General features: G+C 39.7%; 1 protein-coding gene across 2 annotated transcripts in view; it reads right to left on the reverse strand.

Moving 5' to 3' along the window:
* PRMT9 (protein arginine methyltransferase 9) overlaps positions 1 to 11406 on the reverse strand; it is a 24789-nt gene extending 13383 nt beyond the window's left edge. The window contains exons 1-8 of one of the 2 annotated variants that reach the window (XM_010576071.1): positions 11329 to 11406; positions 10841 to 10892; positions 10050 to 10262; positions 9379 to 9527; positions 7842 to 8078; positions 7085 to 7252; positions 5177 to 5279; positions 3876 to 3982 (exon numbers count right to left, since the gene is read on the reverse strand). In XM_010576071.1, the coding sequence (XP_010574373.1) occupies positions 3876 to 3982; positions 5177 to 5279; positions 7085 to 7252; positions 7842 to 8078; positions 9379 to 9527; positions 10050 to 10235 (950 nt within the window). In that variant the 5' untranslated portion in view covers positions 10236 to 10262; positions 10841 to 10892; positions 11329 to 11406. The remainder of the gene's footprint in view (positions 1 to 3875; positions 3983 to 5176; positions 5280 to 7084; positions 7253 to 7841; positions 8079 to 9378; positions 9528 to 10049; positions 10263 to 10840; positions 10893 to 11328) is intronic. The other variant, XM_010576079.1, reaches the window with a different exon arrangement.
* Positions 11407 to 17401: the final 5995 nt, after the last annotated feature.

Consider the following 17401-nt stretch of genomic DNA (forward strand, 5'->3'; position numbering starts at 1 on the left):
AGGAAAAAAGGGAAGAAGTGAAACTTCAAATAATTTGACAAAAAAAACCAAAGGAAATTCTTCCCAGTGGGGCTAAGTATTTTTAAATACATAGACTGTAAGAATAGAAAAACTAAAAAATAGTAAAACAATTCTGTGGGGTTTTTATGTTCAGAGCAGCTCTGAAGCACAGAAAATGCACATCACTTTCAGAACTGAATGCTGTCACCAGAAACTGAGAAAAAGCCCAGTATGTCCTTTGTCAAAGGCCACAGACTTTTCCCCCTGTAAGTACAACTCACTGAGTGTTGACAGAGAACTAGAAAGAAGAATATACCCTGTGATAATAAGAACAAATGAAGTTTTTCTTCTGCTGCTGCTCTAGACAGATAGTGAAGGTGTTTCAAGTGAACAGAAGAGTCAGAACAAAGATAGATATGCAATAGGAAAATGCATTTTTGGAGTCTCTTTGACCTAAAACTTTCATTTTGCATTTATATATTTATCAAGCACAATCTATGCAGACTAAGGCATTTTTCATAGTTACATAGCTGCAAAGAAAGTCTCAGTGTTGATTTCTTGGTGGAAAAGGCTTTGACAACTCAGAATACACATATCCTCTCTTGTAAGACAGAGGATCAATCAGGTTTCTAGAAACAACCTTGTATGAAAAGCTTAAAAGAAGAAAGAATGCTATAACTGCTTTAAAACAATTACATACACTGTCCACCTCTTAGGTTTGAGGACTTAAGATATATTCTCATTTTCAAAGTACGAGCCAGGAAGTTACACGAGAGGAGTCTTGCACAAGCTACACTTTATTCTAAAAAAGTACATTTGTCTGTGAAGGACTTACTGCTTCCCATTTAAGTGACAGCTATCAAGCAAATCTACATTCTTAGTGAGATCTAGCACTCAGGTCAAATGACAACCAGTTAAATTTCTATTTCTAGAACTATTTTTAATTCTGAATCACTTTCTCAGGAACCTCCCCTCCCTGCAAAAGTTCTCCCTACAATTAAGACTAGACAGGCTGTCTGATAATATTCTCATCAGACACAGTCATCTCCTTAAAGCTCCCAATCACAGAATTGAATAAGTTGCCTTTTGTCATAACCTGGATTCTTAGGCAAATATACTTTGACCATTAAGCATAGCTAAAAGACAAAAATCAAATCAGATTCCATCTTTGGAGCAGATTCCCTAGCAATAAAAGTGTATGTGACATATAGAAAGCACAAAGTAGTAAGTACTTCACAATGAATACTAAAAAATACAGCAACAGTATCAACATTTACAATCTTCTCACCTGCTCAGTGAAGTAACTTAGATATTTTAACAACAAGGATGAGAATGTATTCTCCTTCATTTGAAATTGAAACCATGTATTATTTTAAAGAAATACTACAACTAAACAGAACAGCTGCTGTATGAGGCCTGTATTGTGGAAGAGGTCAGCAGATTATTATATTATCATGAACCCTTCTGGCTTCAGTACATAGGCACACAAGTACAGTCACTTTATTGCCTCTCTTTCTGGGGCCTAATTGACTAAAAGTTAAACATTAAAAATACCTGAAACCAGTAATTCTTACAGTGACTTACATTAGTAGGTTAACCAATATTCTGGCATATCTTATTCAAAATAACTAAATGTAGATGCACTCATGTAGCAAACCTATGTTCTCCTAGAATATTGTTTTACTGTTACATATGACTCTTGAAAGATATTTAGTTCAAACTTGAAAAACAGCATGTAGTATACTCTGGTGTCTTAAAAGTTTTGTGGAAGTCTAAATTTATCCTCAGTAGAACTCAAGTCTTCTCACAAGTTGTGTTTACTTCCTGAAGAACAAATTAACTGACATGTTCACATGGATGTGAAAACCGCTTCAAATAGAGAGCAATGACTTCAGGAGAAAATTAAAACTAGCCATAAAAAACCAACATAGTTACATTAACACCAAAGCACAGTTAGGCCCTATCACCATTCTAGGGAACACAAATGATGGGTACAAGTAGCACCAGCTATAGTAAAGAAACATTACAACTATCACCAAAACATCAAGTAATAAAGCTACAATAAGGGGTAAACCAGCACAAAACTTTTTGTAAAGTTGGCTTAAGTGCACCAAAAGTAGAATTATATGAAAAGTGGTACAATTTATCTAGAATTTCACTATATCCTAGGAAAAAAAAACCCAAAAACAATCAGAGCACAAGAAATGCAGCATAACTTAAAATTGCTAAAACAAAGGGACAGAATACAAAGCAGATAAGACACAGATAAATGACTGTGATATGCAAGATTATCAACAATTGGAGTGAGTCCCTCCCTCAGCAAGATGAATCAGTGTTTGATGATAGATTAAACACTTTTAAATGTACTTCAGAAAAACAACTCAGGTATTCATAGATTTCTGGGCTCTACATCTACTTATAACCACTCAGAAAAAATTAAATAATGAGGAAGAGCTCAAAGAAAAGTTGTATTAATTGTACAAGACAGAAACTGTACTAGACTATATAAAAAGCATGTGAAAAAGAGGTATTTTCACACTGCTATTTCATTAGGCATCCAACTCAAAAACCCCATCCAAACCCAGAAGTTTTGCTGTAGATCATGAAAACACTTAAGGAAGAGTAGAGACATACACATCAGAATAATTCAGAGAGATCTGGATAGTTTAAATCTGACAATAGGCAAGTATTTTACATAAAGCTTAACAGCACTTGTTAAAATAGATTTAAGACAGGTATTCTTACTGGAGCAAAAAGGATCTCAAACTATAAATGTGGGAAAATTTAAAGTGACATTTCTCTTCTTATTACAGCATATAATTAATTTGTGGCAATTGTTTCAGCCCTGCTAGCCACCTGACCTTAAGCTATACCATTAGAATGGATTGCTAATTCAACAATCCAAAGTTACAGTACATTAACTTTCATTCTGCATAAATTTTGTAAGGAACAGTCAATGCCATGTTTCAAGGCAAAAACCTATCTTCTAATTGATGAATAATTAACTTTGCTTAAAAGAAAGTTCTTCTACAACCATCTGCTATAGGAACTTCTGTCTCTTTCTGGGCATTGTCCAGGTCTACTGCATTAGAAAAATCACTGATGCTGCCTGGCTATTTTTCATCCAGTACACTGAAGCTCCTGTAAAAGTGTTTTCTTTAGTCTGCAACAAGATTAATCCCAAACAAAATACATCAAATCCAAACCTCTCAGAGACTGCCTCCATACAGTGACGCTGTTCTAGAAGATTAGAATAAAAATGAGTAAAGTAATTGATACACAGTCAGAACCGGTCTCAGCAAAGAAACCCTACTGTATGCTAGTTCAGAATCAGGCAAGGCACATACTCAGAAAGGTAATGCCAGGTGGGATTATTAACACTTAGACTTTACAAAATCCTGTCCTCATCTTCTGAAATGGTTAGATCCAGCAGCAAGGTATGAAGCAGATTATAAAGACGGTAAAACGAGGATAAGGGCCAAATATTAATCCAAAAATCTCCAATATAGAAATTGAGAAGTAATTTTACTCTTAAGGAATTACATTTCTTTAGTATGTGTTAAAGGCACGTATTTCAGCATAACTGAAACCCAAGAGTTTCTGATTAAGTGATCCAGAAAGTCTGAACCATGGCAGGGGTTGGGGGGGGGGGGGTTAAAGGCACTATTTTGGTTGGGGGGGTAGGGGGAAGAGCCTGGAAAAGGGGTGGGGAGGGTGGTAGCAGAAATCTGTTTAGTGAAACAGATATGAAACTGATAATCAGCCATTCAGAAAAATAAAGACAACAGTAAATGAAAAATCCTCAATACAAAACCACCAGTCTCTCTTCCCAAATAACAAATATGGGTTCAAGCTGTGCTAGAGTTTAAACATACCTGTGATGTCTACGTATTTCTTTGCATTCCACTGCCATTCCAAATATTGTAGCACTTGCAGGAATAACTCTGCCATAGTCTCCAGTACTGACATCTTGATTTTTAGGCTGTGAAAACATGAATAACAACATGCAATAAGACAGTGACCTATTTCTACTATTACTGCAAAGCCTAGGTTACATATTGAGCCATTCAAGGTTACAGTCAAAACATCAGTAAGTTCTTAGTGACTAGTAAAGTTTCTGGTGTTTGTCATTCCAGCTGACCGTTAAAGGAGTTTCTTAAATACTGTATTTCAATATATCCACACATCAGCTTTACTTTTCAGTCTACCACTTCCTCTATGTAATTCTAGAAGTGTTTTTTAATTTGTATTGCATTAGAATATACTGAAACATTTGAGGACCTTTCCTCTATGCATCATTCCTATACTTAACACTAGAGGTCATCAGTTTCAGTTAAATACAATACAAAAGCTTTCAGCTAGGTAAGACTTTTTTTTAAATTAGTTGGAATCAAGGCAACATCAAAATAAAAAGAGAAGTCCTTCTATTTCATAAGGCCTAACAGAGGTTAACCCATATAAGACTCCTTGTCGTATTACTTCGCTTAATGTGCGCTAGCTAAAATACAAAATACATAAAGTAAAATCCAAGACTCAGTGGAATTGTTCAGTCTTCCAAAAAAGTTCTAAGTTAGCAAAAATAAATTAAGAGCATAAGCATATGGCTGATTTACCACATTATAATCGACTGTTCCCTAGGTTATGATGAGAAATAATTCTACCATAATTCAACATTTTCTGCTTACACTGACACAACTTTCTGCTACTAGTCGGTATCTCAAGTAATCCAACTTGCAGGAAAATAGTGCCTTTAAAACACACAAAACCCCGTTTGGTGTTAGTTACAAAGGGGGGGTGGGGGGGAGAGGAGGGAAGAGAAGAAAGAAAGAAAAAAAGGAATGAACAGTGATCAAGAGTGAACCATCTCTGTACGATAGAAGATTACATCAGGGAAACGTGCATTGAAAGTATCTGTCTACTCAGAACATGAGCTCGCAGAATTACAACGTATGCAGCTGCCTCACTGCCTTTTGCCAAAAATCAAATTCATGGAACAAACCCAGATTGCTCATTTTTAAAATATAAATAGGTATGAAGTATTTACGAGACCGTTGCTCCTCAATCACATATGTCTGTGAATGTGTGCACATACGCATGCACACACATACATATACGCATGAATATATAGCAAACAAAACAGTAATCCCATTTATACGTATGTACCCACATCACCTACCTTTGGTTTTAAAAGTAGATGTTCCCAAGCATGTATCAAGCTCTCCACAATTCCTTCTCCAAATAAACCAGCATCAACTGTTTCTGTGACAACCAAGGAAACTCTAGATAAGAAAAAGAGCACCATGAAATATAATGTATAACACACATTCCTGTTAACAAGCATTCTTTTAAAGAAAAAAACCCACCACACCAACGTGAGCTCAAAGTAAAACTTTTACCAGTGTTCTGAAGTTTCAATACAGATGGGCAATTTAATTCTTCCAACAAATGATGTGTTTTGAATTGTTGTTAGAAGTTATTCAAGATGCAGACAGAAGAGAATAAATAATAAGCAAGAGTTTACCATAAATCTTCTTGTTCAGTGTTTATAAATAAATTGTAGGGGAAGAATCTAGCCAAAATAGGAAGATGTTTCAGCCTGGGCACACAGCCAGTGATACTGCAGAATATGTATTTTGTCTGAATCTTGTGCAAGATGCATCCATGCATGTGTGTTAAAAAGGAATTTAAAAACCGCAAAACTATAATCAAAACAAAATAAGATTCCTGTGCAGACTAATGGGCCCTAAAATACTAAATCCTTTGGATTTAAACCAAAAAACATACGGCATAAGACATTTCCAGAACAGTAACCATTTATTCCTGACAGGTGACATCCAGTAACTCATCACATACACTAAGAGGACACATATGATCAGTTACTATAGCTCAGCTGACACAATTAGACAAGGCTTGACTGGCATGCTAAAACCACGGGAGCTTCATCATTTTAGATTATGAGCCTGTACCATCACCAGACACTTTATTAAATGTTAGTAATTAAAAGTAAAATAGATTATTTCCTTCCCACAGTTAATCTGCATCCCTAGTAGTGGTGAGATGAAATGATCAACCAGTCCTTCGCATATGCCAAGACAAACAAAAATCCCCTCAGATTTCTACCTGCTAAAAATTTACAGATCCTCCTGAAGAAGCCCTGCTGAATGGGACAGTGAACAAGGAGGAGCCGGGTAGCATAAAAAGTCTAGATAACGTACACTGAAAAATAAGCTACTTAATTTTCCAAAGCACATGGATCTCTGCTATACAGACAGGTGGGCAGATGTATATATTAAAAAAAAAAAAAAAAAGCAGCTCGATACAAACACAAAAACCTATTCTCAGAGGACAAATTGCAACACCCTTCCACTGAATTTTACTCCCAGTATCTCAAGCTACACTCACAGCCCTATGGATCCCTCCCACGGCAAGGTGCTGACATTCACAGCTATAGTCAGCCCAGCCACCACCAGACTTCCAGATGCAAACCACCAGGAACCCATGCACATCATGTGGCACCTTCTTGCCTCCAAACACAGTAGCACGCTCCTTAGGGGACAGAGGGGAGGGGAGGTTTTCCCTCATTCCCTGATCAGAAGAGGCAGACAATCTGCAATTTCTGATCTCTCTTGACAAATACAGAAATTGACATGGAGTTGCAGTGGTGTAATATGTCCCAGAAACAGTCTTTCTTTGCAGCCCTATTACACACCTCCATCCTATTCATGGGCTGCAGAAGTAAGCCACAAGCTGTTAAGTATAAGAGTGTGCTAAAATTACTTTTATGATGTCGTAATCTAATTTCTCTTTTCCTATTGCTGCAATATAATTGCATATGCCCCAAAGCTCCCACCATAAAAGAATTAAACTCCTCAATTTATGACATTGTTGATCTACCATAGACATTAGTATGATCTAAAGAACAGGTTGTCATTTCTGCACTACTCTATAAAAACTTAGAACATACATACCTTATGGGTAATATCATAGGCATAGTTACTTCCTGTTTAGATCACAGGGTATTTTCAATTTTCTTGAAATTAAGAGCAAATTAAAAATAGTATCACAACAGAGCACAACAACGTACCTTTCAGGTATGTGCTTTGGAATTTCTATATCAAGTGACTTCAAATGCAGAAGTTTGATCTCTCTTTCCATATTATTTGCAGCTACCACATCACAGGCAAGTTCATACATGGTTTTCGATAATTCACAGGCATAGACAAAAGATGCTCCTGCCTTTTTTGCAAACATACTGAAAAACAAGAATCAGGGCTTTTCCCCTCCAGTTTAAATGATTTTAGGTAAAGCATGACAGAATACTGAGTTTTCTTAAGTTCTATTTCTGCATCTGCTTCACATCTCTAAGAAAACAGTTCAAGTCTAAAAATCAAGTGAATTAGTATCTCTTGTGTGAACACTGATATTGCACAAATTGATATCCTCTTGATATGCTAGCACCAAAAAAAAAACCAAACCCCCAAAATATACAGGTAGCATAAGGATACTCCCCCAGCTATGCTAAACCCACTCTTTATACTAGGCTCAATATTCAAAGACAGGACATGTGACGTTACAACTCCAACACCAACATGAGTAATTCAATTTATACAGCAGTTATTGGCAAAAAAGCATCTGCAACAAATAATAATTAAAAAAATTCAAAAAATACTACTAGGCACTGACCTCCAGACTCACTGACTTCTGAAAGCTTTGTTTCCTTTCTTAAGTTTTGTCTCAATAAAGGCATGACAGTAAATTACTTTTTTCACTAGCAACCAAATTTTAATAAAAAAATATTTGTTGTTGAACAAGTTCACGTTAAATATGCACTTATGACACACCTCAAAATTCCTGTTCCTGTTCCAATATCAAGGACAGACTTGCACCCTGAGCGGACAGCATTCTCAATAGCTTTTAGGTAAGTAAGGTTCCTCTTGGTATCATTGAGCATGATGAAGTGCCAGCGTTCCACAAGCCAGTTTGCAACACGGTAAAAATTCTCCTTTGCATCAGCAAAGTCTGGGTTAAGCTTCACTGCTTTATGAAAATATCCAGCTGCTTCATCTCTAAAGCCCATTCTAAGAGTAAAAATGACAAATAAATAGAAAGCATGCATTCAGTGGCCAAGTACATGTAAATATCTGTGGGTCTGTAAAGAGGTCTTACATCAATGAAAAGGCAATGGAAATATTTTGCATTAGAAAGATTATCTTTAGAAACACTGATATTACCTTATGAAAAAAAAAAAAAATTACAGCTCTAGATCAAACCACTTTAAAATGCAAAGATAGTCCAAAAATACCACTGTGTGCACCAGTCTTCATCCACTACTACATCTTTTGACAAACTAGAACAGGGTTTACAAGAACTTGCTGCAACAATATGACAGCAGCAACTCTGCAATCCAGTCTCACAGGTTTTCAAGTCAACAGAATACTACAAAGCCCCAAACCGCTTTACCATATTTAACTGGAACATATTGTAAAACAACCAAATTTTGAGTTGCCAGCACTTGCATTAAGTGGCAATTTTGAAACTAAATTGTGAACTTAAAGCAAATTTTTATGATACCTGTAACATATTCTCAAATCTGTCAGCACTGAAAAAAAACCAAATCCATGAAATGCAAGAAACATGTACATTTTAATGCAATGCTGGGAGAATTGTTCCTTAAAACAAAGTAATCACAAAAACCAAATCTAATTAAAATTATCTGGATCCACAACCTATGATTTCAATCTTAAAATTCCAGCCTCAGAAGACCTGAGAACTCTAAGCAACAGCAAAGCATCAAGTTTTGCACTGTTTGGAAAAAGTAGGAAAAGAATGCTTTACACTAATATATAAAAGCATAAGCTCAAACCATTTAAGAACAGCCCTACGCAGTACAGTATACACGACCAGTTTCTTCACTTCAAAGGTCTGTTATATGTGACCTCAAGAAGGACCAGAACTAAAAGATAGTAGTTCTCAGGGATCTAACAGGAAAGAAAGAAAGAACTTCAAAAATTGTAGGTTAACCACAACAATAGTTAACACAGTGACTCTGAACAATTTTGGTCTCTCTTTTGTTTAGTGATTCCTTAATAAATTGTTAGAAAATGTCTGAATGCAGTGCTTTTACGTTTTTACTGTAGTAAAAGTGCTTTTACTTTTTTTTTCTTTTGCTGTGACTATCAACATTTATTTTAGCATTGGCTACTGTATTTTAAGCTGACAAACATGTGAAGTTCAACTGTACACACTATACAGCATTAAAACATATGCTTGCATTTACTTTTAAGCACATTTTATGTGCTCTGCTGAGTTAGGCCTTGTTTGTTAACATACAATAATAAATGTGAACCTTACAAAAATTGAACATCCATTACTACAAACCTGAAAAGATGTTCTCCCATGCTATTACATATCACTTCATCATTTGGATACAGTTCAAGTGCTTGTTCATAACAGTTAAACAGATCTTGAATCCGTGCCAGAGAATCTAGCTCTTCTGCCCATTTAAAGAGAGTAAACTGAAATGTTTCCTAGAAAGTAAAACATATACCACTGAGTTGCTGATAGTTAAGTAGGGAACTGAGCCCTGAAAACATCTAGGGGTATCCTGACATGCACCTGAACACCTTCATTTCCCTAAGCAGCAGCATACAATTGTTTGCTGTTATCCCAAGTTAGCTGGCTCACTTGAAGAAGCAGAAATAAGCTCTCAGACATCCACAGAGTATCATCACCCAGCAGTGTATACTAAGAGCCTGCGTGTATATTAATGCATGCTGTATTACAAGCCAATACTAACAAGGCCCTATTTTTATTAGGCTTAGTTGACACACACAGACTAAAAGACAAGTGTATCAATTCCCTTCCCATAGGGATACACAGCTTATTAAACAAGTTACTGGCTGTCTCCATTATTACTGTTCTCTGCTTTTATTTTCAAGACTGAATAGGAAAATCAGTTACACACAACAAATCACAAGCACAAAACATGTCAAAGCCTCAAGAGAAATACAGTAAATAAAATTGTTTCAAGCAATTCAAGGAGCACTTACTTTGACACTACTTTTTAACTCAGGAGCTAGATTTAGTACCAGGAGATAGTGAGCATATGCAGTTCCAAAATCCTGGTCCTCCAGGCAATGCTGGGCACTCTGCAAAGACCTGGAAACCAACTCCCGCCTGCCAGCTTCCTGACCACCTCTATGGTTACAATGAAATTTAGCGTTGGAGTTGGGCATTCTGAAGGATGTAAATACTCGCTCTTCCTACAATAAAAACAAACAAACAAAAAATTTGTGTATACTGTAGGCCAGAAAGGTTGCACGCAAAGCTGACAGATCAAACAACATTTTAATTTTCACTGGCATTAGTAAAGACATCCTCCCTCCCCCCAAATCCTAAGCATTCGAAAACATGCTCATCTCTATGCCACTGATAATTGCATCAACTTTAAAATGAGTATTTACCATTCAAAAGTCAAGCACGCATCATGTTTATGTTAGATTACGCCCTGGAAACAGGTTACACTTCTTTGCTTTTTAAAATTAATTTTTGTAATAAATATTTTAGCACATATCTGACCAAATAGTTTTGTACAGTGGAAGTTCATGCACTCGTTAAGTTTCATAATCAACCACAAAATCTGCAGGTTAAAACTTTTGCACTTCAACAACAGGATCTTCATAAAGCAAAGAATCCCAGAAAAGAGCTAACGAGCTCACGGTTTATTTTACACATGGCAACACGACTATTTTTCCCCTTAAGAAAACGTGAAAGAGTTAACAGAATCAATATACACATTTTTATAACTGCTTTAGTTACCACTTTAACTTTTAATGCTTACTTACGTAAGACGGCCTAATACTGCCCTCAGGATTTTCAGATGTATCCTAAAGCTGAAGAAAGCGGACGTTACATGGAGAGGGACTGCAAGAAACAGCACCATCACAACTAGGGATTTTTTTTTTTTTTTGGTCTTTTTTTAAAACGAGCAAACAAAACACCAAACAGCGGCCACGTCTCAGGCAGGCGCCAGTAAATTACACAGGGGCATGCAAAACCAGGGACGGCCGTGCAAACTCGCCTGCCCCACAGGTGCGTGGACCCGGGGGCAGAGAGGACGAGGGGGCCGGCTCCGACCGGCGGGGAGCGCGGCGCCGCCGGGAAGCCTCGCAGGCCGCACTACCTCCAGACACTGCCCCACCGGCGGGGCGAGCCCCACGGCGGCTGCCCCGGCGCAAGGAAAGCGGCGAGGTAGGGTAGAGTGGGGTGTGGGGGGGGCTTCCCCTGCGGCCGGGCCAAGGCGCCGGGCGCTCCCGCGGCCATCATCACCTGCTCGGCACGCAACGGGGCTCCCGGACAGCCGACTCTCACGCTGCTGGCCGCCGCCATCTTAGTGCCGGGCAGAAGCCACGGCGCATGCGCAGAGCGGCAGGCGCGGACCCGGCCGTGAGGGCGCTGCCGCGGATGTCTTCCCGCGCTGTTGGCGGTCGGCCCCTGAGGGGGCTGCCCGCAGCCCGGCCGCCTCCCCTCCGGCCTCGGGGGTGCCCTGAGGCGGGGGCGGTCAGCGCCGCCGGCAGGCACGGAGCCCTCTGCCCTCGCCGAGGAATCCCTCCCTCAAGCTGCTGCCGGCAGGACCGGACCCCGCTCGCCTCCGCCCCAGGGGCGGGAGGGGCGCGTCTCCTTAACGGACACGTTCAAGGACTGTAAGGCCCAACGCCGGATCGCGCCCAGCAAGATTAAAAAATCATTTTGCTTCTGTTATTCTTTATACTCTCTATATTTTATTTCTGGTCAGTTTTTCCGGTCAGTCGTCGTCGTCGTCGTGCCCCCCCCACCCCCGGCTTTTTTTTTTACAATTTTAAGGTGTAGACATTCACTTGTCTTTTATTTGCTTAAAGGAACAGCTGAGATTTACGCGATTAAGAACCAAGAAAAAAACAGAATGCCAGAAACTAGTATTACAGAAAAGCTAATGCTTTTGAAAGGTGACAAGAAGGAGGCTCTACGCGACTAAAAGAAATTCATAACTTTATTGGTAAGGAAAAGGTTTGAGAAAAGTACAGACAAAACTCCGTAAACTGTTTTTTCAATGCTAGTTTAGCTTGTTACTTTTCAGGTGAAACCTGGTAAATTGACTAGAAACTGTCTTACCATTTCTTCCTATCTATACACACGTGGAATAAAGGTATTTTCATTGTCCATGTTCTTTCTCCATCCACAGCCAGTCTTTTAAAGCTGGTAATTCAGCTCATACCCACAGGACGAGAAGTGGCCCACAGCAATGCTAAGTCCAGTCCCTTGCCATTCGATGCTCTTCAGACCTGCTCCACAGATAAGAACTACCACCTTAAATGTTTACCAGATGTACGCCAAGAACTGCATGCTGTGCAGGCACTGCCTATGACTGCCCTGTAGTTATGGCATTCCTAAAATTTAATTCCACTGTTGGTAAGTCCCAAGAATGACAGTTGAGGGCAACATTCACATCACCTAGTTTTAAGTCATAAACAAGTCCTAGTTGTCTTGGGCCTTTGACTAACAACTCTGCTCTGCAGCAACAGAGGTTGCGAGGAGCAAAATTCAGAGCTTTGCTCCACATCTCCAGTCCCTTATCTCGCTCCCTCCCATGCCTACGCTACCACTTACGTTCTTTCTCTGTGGAGCCAGGCAGGTTGCCTGCTCTGGGGAACAACCACATGCAGGGCGCTGGAGTGCAGACCTTTTCTAAAAAAAGGCAGAGTTCATTCGGTCTTGTCCTACTTCTGCAACAAGAACAGGCCATGGCATTGTTTACTAATTATGAAATGTTTGGAAGCTGTTCATATTTACTTTCCTTCTCTAAAGCATGAATGCAGCTCTTCCAGGCTTTTACAGCTGAGGATATTGTATATGTCTTCATTTTTGAGAAACAAATGAGTACCACTTAAAAATGTCAGGCCAACATTTTGAACAAGATGAAAATTGCACATATGGAGGGGGAACGTGAGTCTAAATGAAAACATAGTGGCAGTTAAACTGTAATCCACGGCAAACTTAATTACTACTCTATAATATTATAAGAGGGGGAAAGTCTACAAATGTTTTGAGAGAAGTGACCTAAAGGAAAAAACTGAGAACAGGCAACCTGAATGACACTAGAATCAATTTCTGATAGAGGAAAGACATTCTAGAAAAACATAAAATAAGAACTGGTAAAGCACTTGGGCTGGATGAAGTCCCCGAGGATGTGCAAATATTAACGTCAGAAAGTATCAAATATTTTATATGTGAACTGAGCTCTAAAGGAGGATGTAATATCTTATTAAATCAACTGGTATCAACAAGCACCCAAGCCTTCCTTCAGTTTTGAAACAAAAGCTATGAACTTTAAATTAGTTACAGATGGGGAACAAACTTCTCAGAGTTTAGCTTAATTATGCTTCTCAGCTAGAGGATGACAGTATGGGGAAAAAAAGAAAATATTAACAACAGGGGAGGGGGGAGAGAAAGAGCACACTAAAGGGAAAGGGAAGTACAGGCAATTATCATCTGTGGACAGTGAGGTGTAACAGGAGCTGGACTGGACCAAATACTGTGATGACCCAGTACCTCTGTAGTTCCATGATTCTCCAAACTTGTTCAGCTGTATTTTTTTTTGGTCAGAGCAAATGCCAGATGGATAGCATAAATGGTTTGTAGTGTCTATTTTTAAGCATAAATTAAGTAGTACTGTGTGCTAATTTGACCCATTTTGGGGGAGAAGATTACTAAAAAGTGTCAGTGTAAAATTCAGAAAACTCAGTTCAGTTCAAAGGCTGGGAAGGATATTTGGTAATTTCATACTCACAACTTTTTAATGGAACACTTCAGAAGAAAAATGGCCACAGAACATAATGTTTGCAACACTGAAAAAGCATACAGCTGCATACTAAAATAATTTGTTGGGTAAAGCTTGTGCCATAAAGGAGTGCCAGAAAGGAATGCCCGTCTTATCAGATATATAAATGATTGCCATAATAATCATCAAATTGGTTGCCAATAGAATAAATAAAGTTGGTCTGCATCGTGGGTGGTCAGAGATTAGTCTGTTTCCATTTGCACTCTTGATGGATGAGAGGAGAGCATGCAGCCTAGCGGTACCTCACATATGCATAAGGCCCCTAACATCTTGCAACAGTGATGACACAGTCACGAGCAAGATGGGAGTTAGAAGGAAATTCTATAAACCCATGACAGGGCTTTTCTCCTAACGGAGGTAAAAGTGCTTGGACAAGAGAAGAAACTACAATACCTTGGAAGGATGCTGTTGCTAATCATGTTTTCAACAACTCAACACAGCAGCATGTTGCAAATGGTGGAGCTGATATCGATGCTCTGTAATAAAATGTCACTAAAACTTGAAAGTTAAATTCACTAACTTGAAAGTTACATTCACTAATTTCTAACCTATCTCTCCATAACATACAGACTGGAGACACAATCAGCCACAGATCAGACCACTGTCTTTCATGAAAATCAGGATGTTGAAGTCATCAGACAAGAACATAAGGAAGGTACGATGGAACAAAACATACACTATGCTGGTGTATGCCTATTTTATAAAATGACTTGAATAGGGTATATCCTGAAACCATGCTTGCAATGAATGTCGACTAAAATAACCAAAGCAAAGATAAATATACGATATATGGACAGGATATTGCCAGAGCTTCACGTAGTCAATCTATGTCATGGTCTCTTAAAAGAGGCTACAATAAGGCTGTAAAATTTGGTGACCTTGAGGAGGGAACGGCAGAAAAGAGGAGAATTTTCTAAACTGCTGATATAAAAAAACCTTCTAGCCTTAATTTGTGAAGGAAGTGCAACTCCTTTTATTGTTCATTAGATAGGTCATTTTCGTCCATTTAAATTAATGGGTTATTATTTCTCTTCAGTCTTCCATCTCAAGTTGTCTTTTTTTTTTTTTTCTCCTTAAATCACAAGTCTGCCATTTCAGGGTGCAACAATGGTTTGCACTGGTGGGTCAGGTTTAAGAAAAGATAGATTTAATAATTTTGGTGGTAGGAATCCAGTATGTTGTCTGGATACCAATACTGGATAAACAGTGTAGAATATCAACATAATAGTGAATTTGCTTCCTTATTATGTAAATACACGTCAACTCTTTTTATTCTGGGAAAAATGTGTTATGTGTAAGCATGTATTTCTGTTGGACTACCACTGCTCCTTTTAGCTGCAACTAGAACGGAATACATTTTTACTTTACATGATTGAGGTAGGTATACCACTTTCCCCTAATAGGCCTGTCATGGTAGGACAAATCTAAATTTTAGACCTGGTGGTTTTTTGCCAGCTAAAAAACTCAGGGCTAAACTAAACATTCAATTTTTTTTCTTCTTTTTTAAAATTTGAATGCAAGCAACCCCACATAATGCATGCACTTCAGTGGAATTATAATAAAGAAATTGCAGTTACTATAAACAGGCATGAAAAATATTTTAATTTTAATCCTGAAGACAACTACGAGACAAATAAACTATTCATGGAAGGCATACTGACTCTTGAAATGCTGCTCCAGTAATCTAAACAGAGATAAGGATTGTTTGTTATTTCTTTAAGTTTTTTTTTTAATTCTTTTTAAACAAAATTTTGAGTAGCATAGTAACTTCTCAGTTAAATAATAATGGAAAATAAATATCACAGCAGAAAATGTGATCTACCAGGTAGAACACTTGGCTGAAAGGCTGAACGTTCAGGGTCTGCTCTCAATAGCACCTCCTGGCCTGCTGTGATTTCAGACAAATCATGCACTTCTAAGTAGCAGCTGATCCGGCATGGCCACAGTCCTATTTAAGACTACTTTCAGGAACGATGATTACTCACGAGCCTCCACGTGGAAGTCCCCTCTCCCCGCCCCTTTTGTTACACAACTGTGTTTTCCTATTTTCCTCATCTACATGAACAATGAGGACATTACCTTTGCCTTTGATCATGAAATTCTGTGCTTGCTTACGTGAGCTCAGTGACCGCTGTCTGGTGGGTAACACATACCCTCAGACTGGTTTCTGAAGCAGACTCTCAAGTGGATAGTTATTAAAAAACCTAAATGTTTGCAAAATTGAATCTTCTATCCTATACACTGTTCTACAAAGACGAGTAATTTTAAATGAGATTCCTGAAGTGCCCACCTATTTCCATACACGACTTCTGCAGGTCAGTGCCTGGGGTCATAGAGAGGAAGGTTTGATAGTAACACTGCCAGCTCTCTTCATCTCGGTCATCTCTAGAAATCTTAGGTGCTACTTTTTAAAAGAAAGATAAAACTAGCTTTTTTTTTTTTAGTGTGAGTCTTCAAAATGTAAGTTATATCCAAAAAAGGCAGCTCTATTTTGTTTCTCTGGCCAATGCAGACTAGGCTTAACTGTGGGCCCAACAATATTATATTTAAATTAATACCAAAGCTCATTGCTCCAAAAGGAGCAGGAACTTACACTAAATTTGCCAAAATACAGAGAATGCAATAGATTGAAGTTACTCCCCAAAAAGACATCTAGACATATATTCATGACTAAATCCCCAATCACCTCAGAAAGTCCCACCAAATCACTAGGAGCTGCACTACTGTTAAACCATTAAACCCATGAAATTGTAGCTAAATTATAAACACAACTATTAATTACAAGCCTTTTCCCTTTTCTTCATGGGTTTCCTAACGTTCTTAACCAAAACAATTCAGCATTGAGCGGTCTTCTCCAGGTCTTGCTCTTGCCGCAGGACTTGTTGATGAGAACGGTTTGTATTAGTTTATTAAACGAAGACATAAAGGCGAGGCTGTATCTACTTTACTCAGTATTTCACGGCCAGACACACGAGCAGGACAGGGACAGGCGAGCGATGCCAGCAGACCTCTCTCTGCCGGCAGACCACCACCGCAACGCAGGCACCGCCGACCGATTTTGGGTCCAGCCCCCCGTGCGCTGCTCCGCGCTTCCTCCCGCTGACGGCCTGCTCTGCCCCTTCCTAAAGCCCACGGACGTTTCCGCCAGGTGAATCACCCACCCGCGGCAGCTCAAAACGCGGGCGGCCTCCCCGCCCTTGCCAGATGGGGACAGGCAGCCCGCGGCCTGCTGCGACAAGCCCTGCCGCCTCTGCCGTGCGGGCTCTCCCGCCCAGGCCCTGCCGGGCCCCCTCGCAACACCCCCCGCCCCGACAAGGGGGACTTCGCCTGGGGGGGGGGCCCGGCGGCTGGTAGGGGAGTACCCGCCCGCGCCCCCCGCACGGGGACGCCCGTATCGGCCGAGGGAGCGGCTCTGCCGGGGACTGCCAGCAGAGGCGCGCCCTCGCCGCCCCAGCCTTGTGTAACCGCCGCCGCGGGGCGGGAGGCGGGCCCCGCCGCGGCAGGCAGGCAGGGGGGCGGGGCCGC

Source organism: Haliaeetus leucocephalus, unplaced genomic scaffold (assembly GCF_000737465.1).
Source record: "Haliaeetus leucocephalus isolate CR32 unplaced genomic scaffold, Haliaeetus_leucocephalus-4.0 Scaffold21, whole genome shotgun sequence".
In the NCBI taxonomy this organism is placed as follows: domain Eukaryota; kingdom Metazoa; phylum Chordata; class Aves; order Accipitriformes; family Accipitridae; genus Haliaeetus; species Haliaeetus leucocephalus.